A 19,371-nucleotide genomic window follows, 5' to 3' on the forward strand; every position below is an offset into this window, starting at 1 on the left:
AGAATTCTTTCTGATTCCATCTGTTATTAACAATGTCTCCCATCCCTCATGAAAATTTTCGGCATCATTGTTTATATATTTTATATAGACTTAATTCTTTGCATGTATTCCTCTCTCCCTTTCTCCTAAAAGGATGTAAACCTTTTAGGGATAAAGGACTGTTTCTTAGCTTTGTATCTTTGACATCTGCCATAATGTTTTGCAAAGAGGAGACCCTTGATTCATGTTAATTAAATTGAGTTAATGATCTTAATTAAGCCTATTACTATCTTGTATGCCCTTCTCCCAATAAGCCATAACTTATGAATGTCTTTCCTAAAAATAGTGCCCAGAATACAATGCAATACCCCATATGTTTTTAGAGCAGAGTGAAATACAATGAAAGTATCATTTCCCTAATTCTGGACTCTATGCATATGTTAATTAAATGGCAGGCTAAGATGCCATTTGATTTCTTGATGACCATATCACATCACTGACTCTCAAAAAAATTTTTTTTAATCTGTTGCCAACCCTGGCATTTTCTCTCTTTTTTATATTTAATTTTAAAATCATGAACTTAAAATACTCCAAAAGAATATTTTCATATACACTGAAAAAAAACACAAAAAATTTCATATGAAATATCAATTTCCATTTCACACTATTGTAAAATGTGTATATTAAAACTCTACATGTTATTTTCAAATATGTCCCATTTGTGCTTCCTTCTGAAGTTATTTCTCTTTGCATTTAAAAAAAAATGTCAAAATGATTCCATTTGGGGGAGGGGCATTACTGGTTTTTAAAAAAATATATTTATTTTTAATACTGTATTACTTTATTATCTGATATCTTTTAGAAAAGTGTAGTTTCCTTTTGTTTCCTTTTATTTTTTGCTTTGTTTGAGATCCTGACTATTGTTTTTTCGCCTCAGCTGATAAATTCTACTCCAGTGCCTCATTTTAATTCTATGTGTGCCTTTCCATTTCAAGTGTTTCTTATAAATATAGTATCTTGGGATTCTGGTTTCTAATCCATTCTACTATCTTCTTTGGCACTGTTATCGATTCCATTTAACAAACATTAGGGAACATAGTCAGGCAAAGCCAAATTCATACAGTATCCACACCCAAAATACACTTTGTAATCTCTCTCTGGAGGATAAGTACCTTTATCAGAGGTACTTTGGTGACATGATTGACTTTGATCAGAAAGCCATTTTCCTTCTTGGAGAAGGGAGGAGGAAAAGAGACTAGTGATATTTATTCTGCCTCCCTTTGATATATACAATGAACAGTTTTAGCACAAGTGAGAACCCATTTACTTGGGGTTCTAAATTTACATGTGTATTCTTCCCACATTTTCATTATGAGAAGTAGCAATTATAACTCTTTCCCTTCTACACTGATGTATATATGTCTGTAAAAGTACAAATATTCCTCCTACTATTAACTCCCATTTTCTTCCCCCATTCAAACCCTGAGTTGTCTTTCCCCCTATTCTTGCACCTCCCACATGCATTTTTTTTTTCTTATTTAACTCTCTTAATACCCTTCAAACATACCAAGGTTCTGCAGGTATAATTGTTTCTTCTGCCTCTTCCAGATTATTAGCACATATTGCCATTATTGTTGTTCATTCCTCTTTATTGGGTCCAACTCTTAGTAATTCCACTTGGGGTTTTCTTGGCAAAGATATAGGAGTGCTTTGTCATTTCCTTCTCCAGCTCATTTTACAGATGATAAAAATGAGGCAAATAGGGTTTCATGACTTGTCCAAGATCACACAACTAGTAAGTGTCTAAGACAAGATTTGAACTCAGGAAGATGAGTCTGCCTATTTCCAAACTCTGCAGTTTAAATGCTGTACCTACCCAGCTGCCCTTATATTTGCATATATTGCATCATGATTCAATTTCTTCCAATTGCTCAAATACATTTATCTCTGTGTGTGTGTGTGTGTGTGTGTGTGTGTGTGTGTGTGTGTGTTTTCAAAGTTCCTCCTCAGCTCTGCTCTTCTCATCAGAAATATTTGAAAGTTCTCTTTTCTCCTTAAGTGCCTTTTCCCTGCTCTAGTCTTATATTCAGAGTTTTGTAAGCCCAATATTTGTCTTTTCCAATACTGTATTCCCAAGTCTCCTTTCATTTTTGTAGATTTTGCCTGGTCTTGTATGATGATCTTGAGTATAATTCTTGTCACTTGAATTTGCTTTTTTTCTCAGTGTTTATGGTATTTTTTCTTTGACATGAGGGTTTTAGATTTTGGCTCTGACATTTCCAAGATTTTTCCTTTTGCAGTCCCTTTCAGAAAGACTCAGTGGAGTCTTTTTTTCATTTTTGCCCTTTGATTCTAATAAATGTGAGAAGTTTTCATTTGTGGTTTTTTGAAATCCAGGATTTTTCTTAAATAATAGTTTTCAGAGAATTCAATGATTTGGGAGAGTGAGCTCTGAAACATCCATTTAAGGAGGGATATTTAGACAGCTTAGACAGCTTTCATTTCTCATCTGGTTGTACCACATTGGGATTTTTCTGACTTCACTATTCAGCCCCAGAAGCAGTGAAGAATCCCAGCTCAACAGAGCAATGTTCCAACCCAGCCGTAGAGCATATTGGTCCAGTTCTAGATATTTGCCAACAGAGAGCTCTACTTAAGGGGAGACCTTCACTAAAAGGAAAAAAGGACTCCCAGGGTTAGGAACCATGAGGTACATGTATTCTCTACACATTGTACTTGGAGCTTGAACCTTGTACCGTATCCAAGGAGAGAATCTGCTGCTGTAGCAATTATTTGTATCACATCTTCTTAGTAAATCTCTTTTCTAAAAACTAATAGAGCTCAATTAGTTGATTAATAATGGGAAGCACACAAACGGGAGCTCAGCCACTACAGTGTTAGAAACCCCAAACACATAGACTTTCCCTAACAAGTCTGAGGAAAGTAGTAGTCAGGAGACGCATTCTCTAGGAATCCCAAAGGATATATATGTAAGTTGGTGGATGAACCCAGACTGGATATTACATATATTTTTTCTCATTTCTCATGTGAGATAGAATTATTATTATAGATGAAGAAACTGACCTTAGAAATATTAAGTAACTTGTTGCTTTACATAATAAGTACCCGATGGCAGAATTCAACTAAGTTTTTCCTTGAGTCCAAATTCAACACTATTTCTTCCATCTGTTGCTTACACCATTCTCTTCGATTCTGCTTTGTTCATAGAGCACAACTTTCTCTGATGAGGGCACGCCATGCTGGGCAGTCCTGTACCAGTGTCTCCCATGTCATACAATCAATTCTAAAGTTCTTGAGACACCTTGAGAGTGCCCTTGTATTGCTTTTTTCTGACCACTTTTGAGGGCTTGCCCTATGTGTATTCTCCATAAAATAATTTTTTTTGCAAACATACATTTGAATTAACCCCACCCCAAACACGAGATGCACAAAATTAGAGAAGCTACCCCAAATGTTCATATAGACTATTTTTGTCAGTCTGAGCTCATATTGGTCTGATTACCCACTGTAACTCAAAACTCAAACTCTAACATAGTGATGTCATTTTAAAAAAATTAAGATTTTTATTTTCAAAATATATGCATAGGCAGTTTTCAACATTCACCCTTGCAAAACCATGTATTCAAATTTTTTTCTTCCTCTCTTCTACCATCCTCTCCCTTAGACAGCAAGTCATCCAATACATGTTAAACATGTTCAGTTCTTCCATACATCTTTCCACAATTATCATGTTGCACAAAAAAAAAAAAATCAGATCAAAAAGGAAAAAAACTTAGAAAGAAAACAAAAAGCAAGCAAATAACAGAAAAGATGAAAAAGCTATGTTGTACTCCACATTCAGTCCCCACAGTCCTTTCTCTGGATGTAGATGGCTCTCTCTATCATACTGATGTCGTTTTGGTCCTCTTTAAGAAGGAAGGACAACAACCAACCAATAGCATATCTTTTATCCCCAGTGGATGGGAATAGCAGAGAGGCACACTTTGATTTGGATTGAATATAAAGCAACACTTCTTAACAACAACTAGAGTTATTCCAAAACTGAATAAATTTCCTTGGGCTTGAATAAATTCTCTTGGTACTTGAGATCCCTTTCCAAATATAAATCTATGATCATCTGATATTGCTTCTGGAAGCCTTCAGACAGAGATTGGATGGCTCCTTGTCAAGGAAATTGTCGAGGGTTGATTCCTTCTCAGAGTTGGGAAGGACCAGATGACTTCTGAGATTCTCAGATTCTCTCAGATTCTCTGATTCTGTGCTAAATAAGAAAAAAAAGTGTAGGTCCTACATTTTCTTGATCCAGGAATTTGAAGATTAAGATTTTCTAAATTCAGAACAATGAATCCATTTATTGAGCTCCTAAGCAGGCTTAAAGTTGAGTTTCTTAATCTTCCATGGTAAATTGAGGCTAAATTAAAAGCAACTCGGTAGTATTGGATAAAGCTCTGGGTCTGGAGTGAGGGAGACTCAATCTTCCTGAGTTCAAATCTGGCCTCAGACACTTACTAGCTGAGTGATCTTGTTTGCCTTGGTTTTCTCATCTATTAAAGGGCTCTGGAAAAGAAAATGGCAAATCACTCCGGTATCTTTGCCAGAAAACCCTTAGAGTCATGAAAAGTTTAACCAAGTGAAATATTGAACAACAAAAATTGTGACTGATCTTAATTCCTTGAAGGCAAAACTCTTAGTTTAAGCTCCTCACAACTCAAGTTTTGGAATTAGAGAATCTCTTAGTTGGAAGCCATCTCGGATAGCATGGAATCCAACTCAGACCCTGAATAAATATCCATCCCCATTATTCTTTATTTGCGGGAAAACCTATTTGACCTCTTGAGATGGTCCATTCCATTTTTGGACTGATTTCATTAAGAAGTTTTTCCTATATGTTTTGCATTACACACATATAACCTATATCAAATTGCTTACTATCCCAGGGAGGGAAGGGGAGAGGGAGGGAGAGAATTTGGATCTCAAGTTTTTAAAAAAGTGTTAGAAAAAAAAATTTATATGTAATTCAGAAAAAAAAGAAAATATTATGAGAGAGAGAAAGAGAGAGAGAGAGGAGTTTTTGAAACTATGCCCAAAGGATTATCAAACTGTACATACCCTTTGATCCAGTAATGTCTCTACTGGTTCTGTATCCTAAGAGTTCATAATACAGGGAAAAGACCCACATGTGCAAAAAATATTTGCAACAATTCTTTTTTGTGGTGGCAAGGAATTGGAAACTGAGCCTCTCAGTTAGAGAAATGGCTGAATAAATTATGGCATATGAATGTAAAGGAATATTTTTGTTCTATTAGAAATAATTAGCAGTTGATTTCAGAAAAGCATGGAAAACCCTACATGCTGAGTTAAGTGAGCAGAACCAGGACAACATTGTACACAGCTAGTTAGTATTAAGTGTCTGAAGATGGATTTATACTCAGGTTTTCCTGACTCCAGGACTGGTACTCTATCCACTGCATCATCTACCTGCCGCAATGCCAATAGACTTGGGATGGAAAATACCATCTTCAACCAAAGAGATAATTATGGAGACTGAATATGGATCAGAGGAAGGGAGGAAGGACGAGAAGGAGGAAGGAAGGGAAGAAGAAAGGAAGGAATGGAGAGAAGAAAGGAAGAGAAAGAGGGAGTGAGGGAGGGAGGGAGAGAGGAAGGAAAGAAAGAAGGAAGTAAGGAAGGAATGGAGGGAAGAAAAGAAGGGAAAGAGGCAGGGAGGGAGGGAGGAAGAGAGATAGGGAGAGAGGAAGAAGGAAGAAAAGGGAGAAAGACCATCCTGGCCCAATAGTTTCCCAATCTGAGAATTAAAAATTTAGATTTTCTACATTCAGAACAATGGATTCATTCGCTGAGTTCCTAAGCAGACTTGAGGTTGCAATTCTTAAGAACCACACCTGATGACCAACCTTGTCACAGACCCTCCAAGCCTTGCCATCTGACTTCTCTACAACCTCTAGAGCCCTGGTACTATTAAAATGATTTGATACAACCCTAAGGACCTCTGATCCTTGCCATCCACCTTTAGCTATGTCCTATCCTGCAACTAAACTTTCTTCTCTGTTTGTCCTCCCCACTAATTAGAGTGTGAGCATCTTAATATTGTGTCACTTATTTTCTCTGTATTTTCACTTAGCACAATGCTTGACACATATTAAGTGTTTCTCTAAATGCTTTTTAATTCATTTGTTCATCCCAAACTATGTCTCTTCCATGTGGCTGACTTCCAAATGATCAAAGATAACTTTGGGGGAAAACAAATGGAGTTTTTCAGCAATAACTGAAATATAGATTCCTCTGAAAATATTTAGCCTGATTTTCCAATCAGCACTAGATAAATGAAACTTTTATCATTTCTATTTTAAAAAGGCCATTTGGACAAAGGATTTCTCCACAGCCAGTAGAATTCTAAATGCTTCCTGAGACACTGGTGTGCCATTGTTGTGAACTGATCCAATCACTCTGGAGAGCAATTTGGACCTTTGCCCAAAGGGCTATGAAACTGTGTGTGCCCTTTGATCTAGCAGACTAACTATTGGGTCTGTAAACCAAAGAAATCATAAAAGAAGGAAAAGGATCCACGTGTGCCAAAAATGTTTGTAGTGGGCAAGGAATTGAAATTGAGTAGATGCCCATCTACTGAACAAGATGTGGTATATGAATGTAATGGAATACTATTGTTCTATAACAAATGATGAGCAAGATGATTTCAGAAAAGCCTAGAAAGTTTTACATGAACTGATGCTGAGTGAAGTGAGCAGAACCAGGAGAACATTTTACACAGTTTGGGATTTTCCCCCCATTTCCCTTCCAAACTCATAATAAGTCTGTCACTTAGTAGGAATTTAATAGATACTTGTTGAATGGATGAGTGAATGAATGAGTGAGTGAATGAGTTGTAGAGTGGATGTGTGACTACAGATTCTACCTATGAAAATTCAGTTTTATCCCAATACCTTCATCCTGGAATAGCTGGAACTGTCTTTGGAGAGCAGGAATGAACTTGTAATAGTGGAGGAGGTCTTTATGTTCCGGCTAGAGACGTCCCAGAGGTTGTGGAAGCCCTTCGCCACAGCAGTGGAGCTCCTGTCCTGTTTCTTCGGCCCATCTTTAACTTTTGCAGGATTCATCTGAAACCTAGAGGAACAGCCTGAAGTTCGTCACCGAGAGACCCTCTTTCACAGGGGGTAGATAGTCCTTGGCTTTTTCTGTCTCCCCACGGGAAAAAAAAAATGGTACTTAGTGTTTCAAGATTGAAATGCTCGAGTGGCTTGGCATGGCTTCTGGTATTGGCCTGGGTTTTCTTTTTAATCTTGCTAAGTTAGGAGGGCCAGCTTCCAAATCTCTTTGTGTTTAAGTAGAAGCAGTGAGACAGCCTCTTTTGTTGGATCTTAAGAGGAGCTAGAGAGATGCCATCACAGTGGTTTCCATAGCAACCCTGGGCAAGGCCAGCCTCACCATTATGAAGATTTTATGCAGTCTAGGATAAAAATTGTAATTCACTGAAAAGGGATAGGATCTAAAAGACCTTATTACTGGCTTCATGACTATGTACTTGCTGCGGGACTTTGGGCAAGCCCCTCTGAGCTTCATTTTCTGCTGTAAGATCAGTTTGGATTAGATTATTTCTAAGGTCCCCCTTTACATTCTGTGGCTTTGAAATTCTGTAATAAGTGATAGCTGCCTTTTGAGTATTTGAGAAAGCAGATTAATTACAATAGTGGGGGGGAAAACTATCTTTCCTGTTTTCCTTGTCTTGTATTTGCATAAATGAATTTTTGAGTCCAGTTGTACAATTTTACATTCATCCCTGTTAAGTTTCAGCAGGGGACTTTTGTGCCTTTAATATGCAGGATACTGAATGTGGATTACAGCATAGTATTTTCACCTTTTGTTGTTGTTCGTTTGCTTACTTTTTTCTTTTTTTCCCTCATTTTTCCATCTTTTGGTCTGATTTTTTGGGTACATCTCTTAAACCTTGCTACATCCTTTAACAGGTCTGAGTTTGATGAAGCAACTACCTATTCAGTGATTAAGGCTAGCTAAGAAAGAAACAAGAACAAATAAGGCCTTTTTTACCTAGTTAAAAAAAAATCAATCTGGGGGAAGGCTATTTATATTCACTCTAAGGCAAACAGAACTTGGCCTGGGACCTTTTGTTGACCAATCCATGAGAGGCAGAGTGATTTAGGTTTAAGATATGGTCCTTAAGAAATCTAACCTATCTAAATAAGTTATAGAATATGAATGTTGTAGAATATTATTTTTCTATAAGAACCCCAATGAGCAGGTGATTTCAGAAAAGCCTGGAAAGATTTACATGAACTGATATTGAGTGAAGTGAGCAGAACCAAGAGAACACTATACACAGCAACGAGAAGATTATGTGATGATCAACTGTGATGGACTTGGCTCTTTTCAACAAGGTGATTCAAGACAATTCCAATAGACTTATGATGGAAAGAGTCATCCGTAACCAGAGAGAGGACTGTGGAGATTGACTGTGGACTGAAGTATAGTATTTCTATCTATTGTTGTTTGCTTGGTTTTTTCTTTCTCATTTTCTTCCTTTTTGATCTGACTTTTCTTGTGCAGCATGATAAATGTGGAAATGTGTTTAGAAGAATTGCACATATTTAACATATATTGGATTACTTGCTATCTAGGGAAGGGTGGGGGAAAGAAGGGAGAACAATTTGGAAAACAAGATTTTGCAGGGGTGAAGGTGAAAGACAGTTGAAAACTATCTTTGAATGTATTTTGAAAAGTGAAAAGCTATTATTATATTTTTAAAAAGCAGGCACAGAACAAAACTGAGTGTTCACTATTTGACCTAGTGACAACACACCTCCAGAATAGTCCATGCTCCTGTCCACCCTGCCCATCTGCCAACTCTGCCCTGAAAACTATGGGGCACTATACACTTGCGCACAAAGTCACAACCAGACCACTCCTCTACTTCACTTTCCAAACCATAAAATTAGCAGCGTATCAGTGACATAAAGAACCTGTTCTCTAACTTTTCCCTATAAATTTACCTTCCTACTTCTGGTTCTTTGATAACTTCTTTTGGAATTGAACCTACTTTAATTGGTATTATAATTATAATAAACTTTGCCTCTTGACTTGAAGATGAGTAAGAAAATTCTTTTGAGATGCTGTTGACACTGGTCTGAAATTCCAACATTTTGGCAGTTCCCTTTGAATCCCAACACTTCTTTCCTCCTTCCCTCCCTTCCTTCCTTTCTTCTTTCTTTTCCTTCCTTCCTTCCTTCCTTCCTTCCTTCCTTCCTTCCTTCCTTCCTTCCTTCCTTCCTTCCTTCCTTCCTCCTTCCTCTTTCCTTTCCTTTCTTTTCCTTTTCTTTCTTCCTTCCTTTCCCTTCTCTGCCCAAAGTAATGTAAATTTGATTAAGTTATAGAATAATCAAATTCAAAAACTAGATTCCAACAACTTGGTCAAATTGGGAAAGAGTGAAGGGAGTAAAATGAAATGGTAAGATTGCATTGGGAGTGGCTGAAAGAACTGGACATACCTTTGGGCTTACACATACCAGAGAATTTCTAGCACCTACTTGGAGAATTAAGTTTTAGAAGTACTTTGAAAAACCATTCACTTATCTCTAAGGGAGGGGAAAGGAGTATCACATTTTTCCCCCACTGACTAAGTCTTCTGAAATGACAGAATAATAACAAATAAAACACCCAGCTTTGCACTGACAGGATTAAAGAGATAAAAGAGGAAAAACACCTTCAAGAAGTATGATGATCTCTTTCGGAAGGCCAAAAATATAATGTCTGGACAGAGTTTTAGGATTCTGAAAGGGTCCTAACATTTAGGACACATACCAAAAAAAGAATTTTATCTAAAGGTTAAAAAGGTCTTTATTTTCTAAGCTGGAGTCCATTTTTTTTTTTGGAATCTGTGTATACTTGTGGCATAACATGTCCCAGACATTTGGGTTAATGTTTTTAAATAACTTTCTAAAATCTAATTATCTGGTAGTAAACAAAAGGGAACATGACAAATGGGATCTAACAGAATAATCTCCAACCCTGCACAAAGTTTTAAAACATCAAGGGTGATAGTCATGTGGACCTAGTATTCAAATGTAGACCAGAAACAGTCACAGAATAATTGAATATAGTTGGTGGGGTTTTTTTCCTATTGTTGTTGTTTTGCTGAGGCAAAGTAACTTGCCCAGGGTCACAAAGCTAGAAAGTGTTAAGTGTCTGAAGGTAGATTTGAACTCAGGTTCTCCTGACTTCAGGGTTGGTGCTCTGTCCACTGCACCACCCAGCTGCCCCATGGTTGATGTTTTTGATGTTAATTTTATTACCATTTAAAAACAGTCTGCACATACCTAATTGCAGCGATTGTCTATGCCTCTGGTCCTACTTTGTTCTCCCTGAAGCACTTTAAAATTTTCTCCGTATTTCTTTGAATTCTTCCTTTGATTTTTCTCTATGGTTTAGTAATATCTTATCACATTTAGCTATTCTGTGTTTGCTGGGCACACAGTTTGTTTGCAATTATTAAACACACCATTCTCTGATATGAGAATGATAGGGTGAGATTTAAGAGGATGTAATAAAATAGTTTTTATGATAGTAATAATTGGACTATTTTATTGTACTTTTAGGTTGGCAATAATCATCTTGTTTGATCTACTTAACAATTCAGGTATTTTTATGCTCATTTCCCAGATGAGGGAATAGGCAGCTATCCAAAGCAGGATAGAACTTCCGGTTCTCCCGATTTCTAATCTGGTGATCTTAGGAAGAAATACAAACACCAGCAATCAATTATAAGTGTTGAAAATCACTAATAATCGAGGCAATGTAAATTAAAGCTCTAAGATAATTTTCTTATACCCATAAAATTGGCAAAGCTGGGTATATCTATAATATTACAATGGATCTGTGATGATACATATCAGTGTTGGTATTGCCCTCAGTGAGGTAGACTATAGCCCATCCATCCTAGCCCATTCTATCCTCCTATAATTTTATCACAGAAAGTTTACTCAGAATGCTGAGATTCTCTGGAAACTATAAGTATACCAATGGGGCGCATAGGCTAGCCAGCTGGCCATCAATTATCCCCTTACTCTCTCTACATGGTTCAATTATCTCCTCACTCTCTCCTCATGGTTCAGTTATCCCTTCATTCTCTCTGCATGGTCAGTCCATCCTTTTTAGTCATAGTTGCTTTGAGGACAAGAAAGGAAAGATAAAAAGGAACAGCTAGATGATGGAGTGAACAGAGTACCAGGCCTAGAGTCAGGAAGACTCATTTTCCTGTGTTTAAATCCTGTCTCAAGCACTTATTAATTGTGTGACCCTGGATGAAGTCACTTTACCTTGTTTGCTCAATTCCTCATCTGTAAAACAAGTTGGAGAAGAAAATGGCAAATCACTCTAGTGGCTTTGCCAAGAAAACACCTAAATGGGGTCATGACGAATCAGAAATGACTAAAATAACTCAACAATAATAAAGATAATAAGAGATGAAATTCAACGCTGACATGACTGTGACAAAAGAGACACTAATCTAATGTAGTTGTAGCTGTAAGTTGAGTCACTTTTTTTGGAAAGCAATATGGGGCAACATGACATAAAAAAATCCTTATACCCTTTAAGCTAGAGGTCCTACGCCTCTGTTTGTACCTGATGGAAATTGTTTATTGGGGAAAAAAGACTTTGGTGGATAAAATATATATTATTATTATATAATAGCATACATAATGAAATCTGGCCAGTACACCAGTCCCATGCCAGAAAACTGAATCACTTCCATTGTCTTAGGAAGATTCTGAAAATCGCCTAACAGATAAGGATTTTTCTCGAGCTGAACTGCCAAGCATTCTAATGCTACTGAAGAGAGAGCACTCTGTTGGGCTGGCCACATTATCTGAAAGCTGGAGTTTTGCTTGCCAAAAAGGCTATTTTATGGAGAACAGGGCAAGTGCTCACAAGGTGGTCAGAAAAAGCGATACAAGGACACATTCAAGATCTCCCTTAACTTTAGAACTGATTGTATGACATGGAGACACTAGCACGGGACCGCCCAGCAAAGGTGATGTGCTCTATAAGCAAAGGAGAATTGAATTAGCCCAAAAGAAATGTGAGATGTGCAAAACTAGAGAAACTATCCCAAATGTTCATAGGGACTATTTGTGTCTGACCTATGATAGAGCCTTTCAAGCTCATATGACCTATGATAGAGCCTTTCAAGCTCATATTAGTTTGATCAACCACAGACATCCCGAAACTCGAAACTAATATAGTTGATGCAGCTAATCGAGAAAATGACGTGGCACCAGGTGTTGTACTTTAGGAGAAGCACCAAATGTTGGGGTTTGGTAATAACTCATAATGGTCATTCTCTTCGGCAAAGGTAGGTTTATTTAGGAGAAGAGGTTACAGACTAATGAAGAGATACAATAGACCCCAGGAATTCTAAATATGAAATAGAATTGGAGAGCATATGAAAGACCATTTCCTTACTGGAACTCCCAATTATACCAATAATATGTTATATTGTATATGTGTAATATGTATATGTATAACCAATGTTATACAGTATAGTCTGTTTGTCCCAGTTAAACACACAAATTCCCACACAAACCGGAAACAAACTGTGCCCCGCAATTGAAGAATAGTTGGATAAATTGTGTTCTGTGAATGTAATGGAATATCATTATGCTATAAGAAAGAATGAATACGAGAAGTCCAAAAAATGTGGAATGGATGAGAAGAGTAACTAAGAAGTCCCATAGACACACAACAGCAACATTAGCAGAGAAAACATTAAACAGAACAAAATGTTCATTGAATACATAGGACAACTTTATTCCTTGTTAATATATGTGACTTTTGTTTGTTTTGATAATTGGTCAGTTAAACTTGAAAATGTTAATGATAAAACCGAGGAGCCTGGTGTGATCAGATCATGTCATGATAGCCAACAGAGGAAAATGTTTGTGGAAGATGGGAACAAGAATTCTAAATACAGTTTTCAGAACAAGGATGCACTTTTCCTCAGTACCACTTGGGTTCTTGGGGAGAGTGGGCTCAAATTTAAGGGTCACTTCTGAATGTGGTCTGGCTAGTGGGTGAGGGTTGTTTCTTTTCTGACCAAGGATGGCACTTTCCAGGTCACCGCTTGGCCAGGTAAGTCAAGGGCTGTGCCTAACTCTGGTGTGGATTCCAGTTCTGGGTCTCCCGTGATTCTCTCAACCCTTTGAAGCAAAGAGCCAGAATTACTGTAAATAGTCTGGAAGCCTGGTTACTCTCAGAGGAGAGAGGAGAGGCGCACTTCAACGCACACAGGGCTTCAATAAGGGGAGGGAGAGTGTGTGAAGTGTAGGAGATCTAGGGAATGGGAGAGCAGAGCCCCGGGGAAGGGAGTGCGAACCAGGGCGCGGGAGAGTGGGAAAGAGAAAAGGGAGAAGTGCGCGGGAGAGTGAAAGAGAAAAGGGAGGAGAGCGCGGGAGAGTGAGAAAGAAGGGAGGAGAGCGGGAGGGTGAGGAAGAGAGGGGAGGAGAACGGGAGAGTGGGATAGAGAGAAGGGAGGTGAGCGCGGGAGAGTGAGGAAGAATGTGCGAGAGAGTGGGAAAGAAAGGGGAGGAGAGAGCAGGAGAGTGGGAAAGAGAGGGGAGGAGCGCGGGGGAGAGTGGGATAGAGAGAAGGGAGAAGTGCGCGGGAGAGTGAAAGAGAAAGGGGAGGAGAGCGCGGGAGAGTGAGAAAGAAGGGAGGAGAGCGGGAGAGTGAGGAAGAGAGGGGAGGAGAACGGGGGAGTGGGATAGAGAGAAAGAAGGTGAGCGCGGGAGAGTGAGGAAGAATGTGCGAGAGAGTGGGAAAGAAAGGGGAGGAGAGAGCAGGACAGTGGGAAAGAGAGGGGAGGAGCGCGGGGGAGAGTGGGATAGAGAGAAGGGAGAAGTGCGCGGGAGAGTGAAAGAGAAAGGGGAGGAGAGCGCGGGAGAGTGAGAAAGAAGGGAGGAGAGCGGGAGAGTGAGGAAGAGAGGGGAGGAGAACGGGGGAGTGGGATAGAGAGAAAGAAGGTGAGCGCGGGAGAGTGAGGAAGAATGTGCGAGAGAGTGGGAAAGAAAGGGGAGGAGAGCGCGGGAGAGTGGGATAAAGAGAAGGGAGGTGAGCGCGGGAGAGTGGGATAGAGAGAAGGGAGAAGTGCGCGGGAGAGTGAAAGAGAAAAGGGAGGAGAGCGCGGGAGAGTGAGAAAGAAGGGAGGAGAGCGGGAGAGTGAGGAAGAGAGGGGAGGAGAACGGGAGAGTGGGATAGAGAGAAAGAAGGTGAGCCCGGGAGAGTGGAAAAGAAAAGAGAGGAGAGAGCAGAAGAGTGGGAAGAGAGGGGAGGAGCGTGGGGGAGAGTGGGATAGAGAGAAGGGAGAAGTGCGCGGGAGAGTGAAAGAGAGAGGGGAGGAGAGTGCGGGAGAGTGAGAAAGAAGGGAGGAGAGTGGGAGGGTGAGGAAGAGAGGAGGAGAACGGGAGAGTGGGATAAAGAGAAGGGAGGTGAGCGCGGGAGAGTGAGGAAGAGAGTGTGAGAGAGTGGGAAAGAAAGAGGAGAGAGCAGGAGAGTGGGAAAGAGAGGGGAGGAGTGCGGGGGAGAGTGAGAGTTGTGAATGGATCCAGCCATTCTGGAGAACAATTTGGAACTAAGCTAAAAAAGTTATCAAACTGTGCATACCCTTTGATCCAGCAGTGTTTCTACTGGGCTTATACCCCAAAGAGATACTAAAGAAGGGAAAGGGACCTGTATGTGCCAAAATGTTTGTGGCAGCTTTGTTTGTAGTGGCTAGAAGCTGGAAAATGAAAGGATGCCCATCAATTGGAGAATGGCTGGGTAAATTGTTGTATATGAATGTTATGGAATATTATTGTTCTGTAAGAAACGACCAGCAGAATGGTTTTGAGAGTCCTGGAGAGACCTACATGAAATGAAGCTGAGTGAAATGAGCAAAACCAGATCATTAGACATGGCAACAACAAGACTATACAAGGATTACTTCTGATGGACATGTCTCTCATCAACAATGAGATGATTCAAACTAGTTCCAATTGTTCAGTGATGAAAGCTCTCTGGAGTCCTTCTAGAGTCATTGGGTAAACTCTTTTCTCTTTTCCTATCAAGCTTTCCATGTTTCTTTGAATTCTTCCTATTTGGTGTTTCATTGGCACAGAGCCATGTTGTAGTGCATAGATAGGAGGCCTCCAAGTTAGGTTCAAGGACTGCCTTGATCTGGGAATGTTACTAAGCCTTTTGGTGTCCTAGGGAACTTCCTAATAATATCACTTGCAGAGCTATTGCTCATGGACATTGTTGTTCATTTGTTTTCTGCCATGTCTGAGTCAATGATTCCATTTGGGATTTTCTTAGTAAAGATACTGGTGGAATGGTTTGCTATTTCTTTCTGCTCATTTTACAAATGAGAAAACTGAGGTAAACAGACTCACATGACTTTTCCAGGGTCATCCAGCCAGATTTGAACTCAGGAAGATGAGTCTTTCTGAATCCAGGCTGGGAGATGTTCTATCCTTGGTACCAGATAGCCCCTCGATAGGCATTGCTAGAGGAATTTTCCTCATTGGAAGTTCCCTAAACCAATTAGATCCAATCTTCCTGAAATAATACCTAATGTTCTATAATAGTGCTACACCATATCTTGTTCAGTCATTTTCCAGTGATACCCATTTGACTTCCAGTTTCTGGAAATCTCAGACAATGTTGCTATGATATATGATAGCTCTCTATCATCCATCTTCTTGTGATATATGCTTAGCAGTACAGGACCAAAAGGGACAAACACTAGGAAAGTTTTTCTCTCGCATTAGATAATATTCTGACAAATCTTAATACTCATAATTTGAATAATAGAATTCAGAAGCTTCTATATGACTTGATTAGGCAATTTCCATCAAAATTTTAAATCTTATTTTAAATTTAGAGAGAGGATTATTTTCTGTTCTTCATTTTTATCAGAAATGTCGTTGAGAAATGTCACTCATTTTCTTTTTCACTTTATTTGAGACCTGACTTTATTGTGTTTTTTAAGAGTCTTGAATAAGGCCACTTAACAGAAAAAAGGATATAAACTATGTCTTTATCCCCAATAAAAATCTCCAACCCCAAAACAATACATAATTCTGCAATATATACCAAATATCAACCTCAATCTGAATGAAAAACAAATTCTAGTTTAGAAATAAATCCCAACTTTTATCTATTGAAATATTTCCTATTTTCCTACCTCCCTTAGAAGTCTCCTCCCTAAGTTTTCTTTTTCCAAAGGAGTTATCAGTTGAGTATTAGCTTTCTTCTTTGAAATATGACCACAGTGAGTCTATGTAAGTTGAATGACTTCTCTGATGTGCTCTCTCTTCCTTGTGGTGGTATCTCTGGTGGTATCTGTTCATCCCCTGAATCAGCTTCTGAAATAGAGATGGATACATTGAGAGCAGGTAAGGCAAACTACCTAAAAAGAACCTTGCTTGTATTTTCCAGTGGGATCATGTATCTCTTGTTTGAGAAATTCCGTCTGCCTCGTGTTGGGCAGTCCACAGAAAAACGTTAAAATACAACTGAAAATTGACAAAGATGATTTTAATTAGACCCCTATTTTCCTCTAGTTGGAATTAATCATTTACACAGGGGAATGATTTTTAGCAGTTATGAGTGACATACATTTAGTAACATATATTAAGTCAGTCTAGTCAATTAACCTGAGTATAGGAAATACAAGTGTTAATATATATCTTATATATATTACATATAAAAATCATTCAAAAAGATTAGTCTTAAGTCCCAGGCTATTAGTTAGCAAGTTCACTCGCCTAATCACAAGAATATTGATGACCAAACCCAACATGAGTGGGATGTCTTGACATGATATAGAAAGACTCCCAATTTATTTTGGTACCTCATGGTCCTTGCCCAATAAGAGAGGGGCACCATCTCATGACCACTTAGTTGAAAAAACCCTTGCCTTGCCCATTCTCTGACCACCTATGCTGATGTGTCATTTTGAGTCCTTTTGAAGGGTCTATTGTCCAACAAAACTGTATTTTACTTTGCCTCTTCTGAGTAAGACACTGGGGAAGAGGACATCTCGGATCCAAGTGATCAGGTCCCTTTATTAAATGATTATTGGTTTGGAGCTCTGCGTCAGTGATTTTTTTTTGCAGATTAAAAATTTTTGAACCAGGGGCAGCTAGGTGGTCCAGTGGATTGAGCGCCAGCCCTGAAGCCAGGAGGACTTGAGTTCAAATCTAGCCTCAGATACTTAACCCTTCCTAGCTGTGTGACCTTGGGCAAGTCACTTAACCCCAATTGCCTTAGCAAAAAAAAAAAAATTTTCTTGAACCCACTCATAAAGTTGGAGACCTTCCAGATGGCTACATGGATGGCACGTGGCAAGACTGCATTGTAGAATTGGACTTTCATGGACTCGTAGGACATAGAGTCAGAAAGACCTTTGAGAGAATCTGGTCCTATCCTCTCCCATTTTTATAATTATGGAAACTAAGGCTTCATGCCTCAGACTGGTCCAGGATGATAGAAGAAAAGTGGTTATAAATAGAAGCTGGCATTTATATAGCATTGTAAGGTTTCAGAGAACTTTACAAATATCATCTCATTTGATCCTTACAGCAACCCTGGAAAGCCCTTATTGTTATCCCTAATTTTCAGATGAGAAAATTGAGCAGAGGAAAGTTTAAAGACTCCAGCATCATACTGCTAGTGTCTGACGCGAAATTTGAATTCAGATCTCTAACTCTGAGCCAACACTTGACCTACTGTGCCACTGAAAATGAGAATTTGACCTCCAGTCAAGTGAGACAGCATCATAGAGTTAGAGCAAATGAGACTTCCTAGGCTCCAATTCATGTGTCACTTGACAAATGAGGAAACTAAAGTCTAAAAAGGTCACGCTGGAGACTGAAGGAACCTCTGAACCCTGTGGCCTTGGGCCTTCAATCCGCTAACCCACTTTCCCCCTTTCCACTTCTGGAGCCATCATCAAAGCTATTCCCCTGGCAGTCTCTGCCCCCCATCACCGCAACCTTTCCAACCTGAATCACTTCTCTGGCTCCTGCCCCATGTGCATGCGGTCTTCTGGAAGCTCTGAGAGCAGGAACGGACTTCACTTTTGTATTGACGTCCTTAGAATTTATTTTATCGTTCATCACCTGGTAATCATTTAACTGATCCTTTTTCATTCGTTTATAAAACGAGGGGGTTCAGTTAGATGACCCATAGGTTCTTTCAGCTCTAAATCTACAAATCTTTAAAATTATTGGCCCATCTTCCACAGGTTCCAATTTTCTAGCTAACAATGATGGATCTGTAGTGACTTTCCCAATTGCTTTTATCCTCCCTCTTTCCCTTCTTACAGTTGATGTCCAGTCAACGGTCCAGTGATTCTGGCAATAATGGGTCAGCCAGACATCTTCACTTACCTTTCCGGGGGGAGCAATAACCATTTCTGTTTGAACTTGCTCCTGAATTCTAGGGGAACCTGTGGCATCTTAAAGCAGGTGATGTTTGAGAAGGGGAGGAGACTTCATGGCCACAGCAGAAGGGAGGCCTTTCCTTCTGAAGAATTCTTGGGTAGAATGGGCAACTGCTGTTGCCAAGAGAAGATTAACAAGGAAGTAGATCTTTCCCCATCTGATTCTCTTTGTGACGAAGGACATGCATTTGTGAGAGAGCGGAGAGACTTAATAGTTCATGGATGTAACTGTAAGGTCAGCAATGCTTTCCTCACCTCACTCCACAAGGCAGGCAGTTTGAGCAATATTTCCCCCATTTTTAAAATGATGAATAGATGAGAGGGTATTAAGTGCTTACCATGAGCCAATAACTTTACCAAATTCTAGGTATACAAGTGGAAAAATGGGACAGTTCTTGCTCTGTAAGAAGGAGACACATGGGAAGGAGGGTCCTGTGGTCCTGATGAAGCTGAGTCTGGTCAAAAGGCCAGGCTCAGAGGGCCAGAGTTTCAATCCAGGCAGAAGCACCCCACAAAAACACAAGTGTCCAGAGTCTTTTCCACATTATGCTTTAATTATGTCCCACAATAGATTATGATTTTGACTACATTTTGATCTCATTTTTGATCTCATTTTTGCCTACTTTTAGGCAAAGGTGTTTTTTGTAAGAAACTCTGTGTTTGAAATAGACTGATTGCTGAGATGTGTTTTGATGAAGTGAACAGATGTGGGAGATCATTAATCTGTGGATTCTACAAGTAAGACCAAAATTTTTGGGTGTGGATCTTTATTCACATTTGTGTCTAAAAATCAACTTTCCGGAAACTTTCTCTTTCTTTTTTGTTTTTGGCTGAGACAA

The 19,371-nt window shown here is 39.2% G+C and overlaps 1 protein-coding gene across 5 annotated transcripts in view; it reads right to left on the reverse strand.

Moving 5' to 3' along the window:
- Window positions 1-18,623, reverse strand: part of CCDC27 (coiled-coil domain containing 27) — a 42,141-nt gene extending 23,518 nt beyond the window's left edge. For 4 of the 5 annotated variants that reach the window (XR_007952316.1, XM_051988731.1, XM_051988733.1 and 1 more), the window contains exons 1-3: window positions 18,480-18,623; window positions 16,271-16,451; window positions 6,963-7,143 (exon numbers count right to left, since the gene is read on the reverse strand). Coding sequence is in view for 3 of the 5 variants with exons in the window: in XM_051988731.1 (XP_051844691.1) it covers window positions 6,963-7,136 (174 nt within the window). In the remaining 2 variants the exon portion in view is untranslated. The remainder of the gene's footprint in view (window positions 1-6,962; window positions 7,144-16,270; window positions 16,452-18,479) is intronic. The other variant, XM_051988734.1, reaches the window with a different exon arrangement.
- Window positions 18,624-19,371: the final 748 nt, after the last annotated feature.

Source organism: Antechinus flavipes, chromosome 3 (genome assembly GCF_016432865.1).
Source record: "Antechinus flavipes isolate AdamAnt ecotype Samford, QLD, Australia chromosome 3, AdamAnt_v2, whole genome shotgun sequence".
Taxonomy (NCBI): domain Eukaryota; kingdom Metazoa; phylum Chordata; class Mammalia; order Dasyuromorphia; family Dasyuridae; genus Antechinus; species Antechinus flavipes.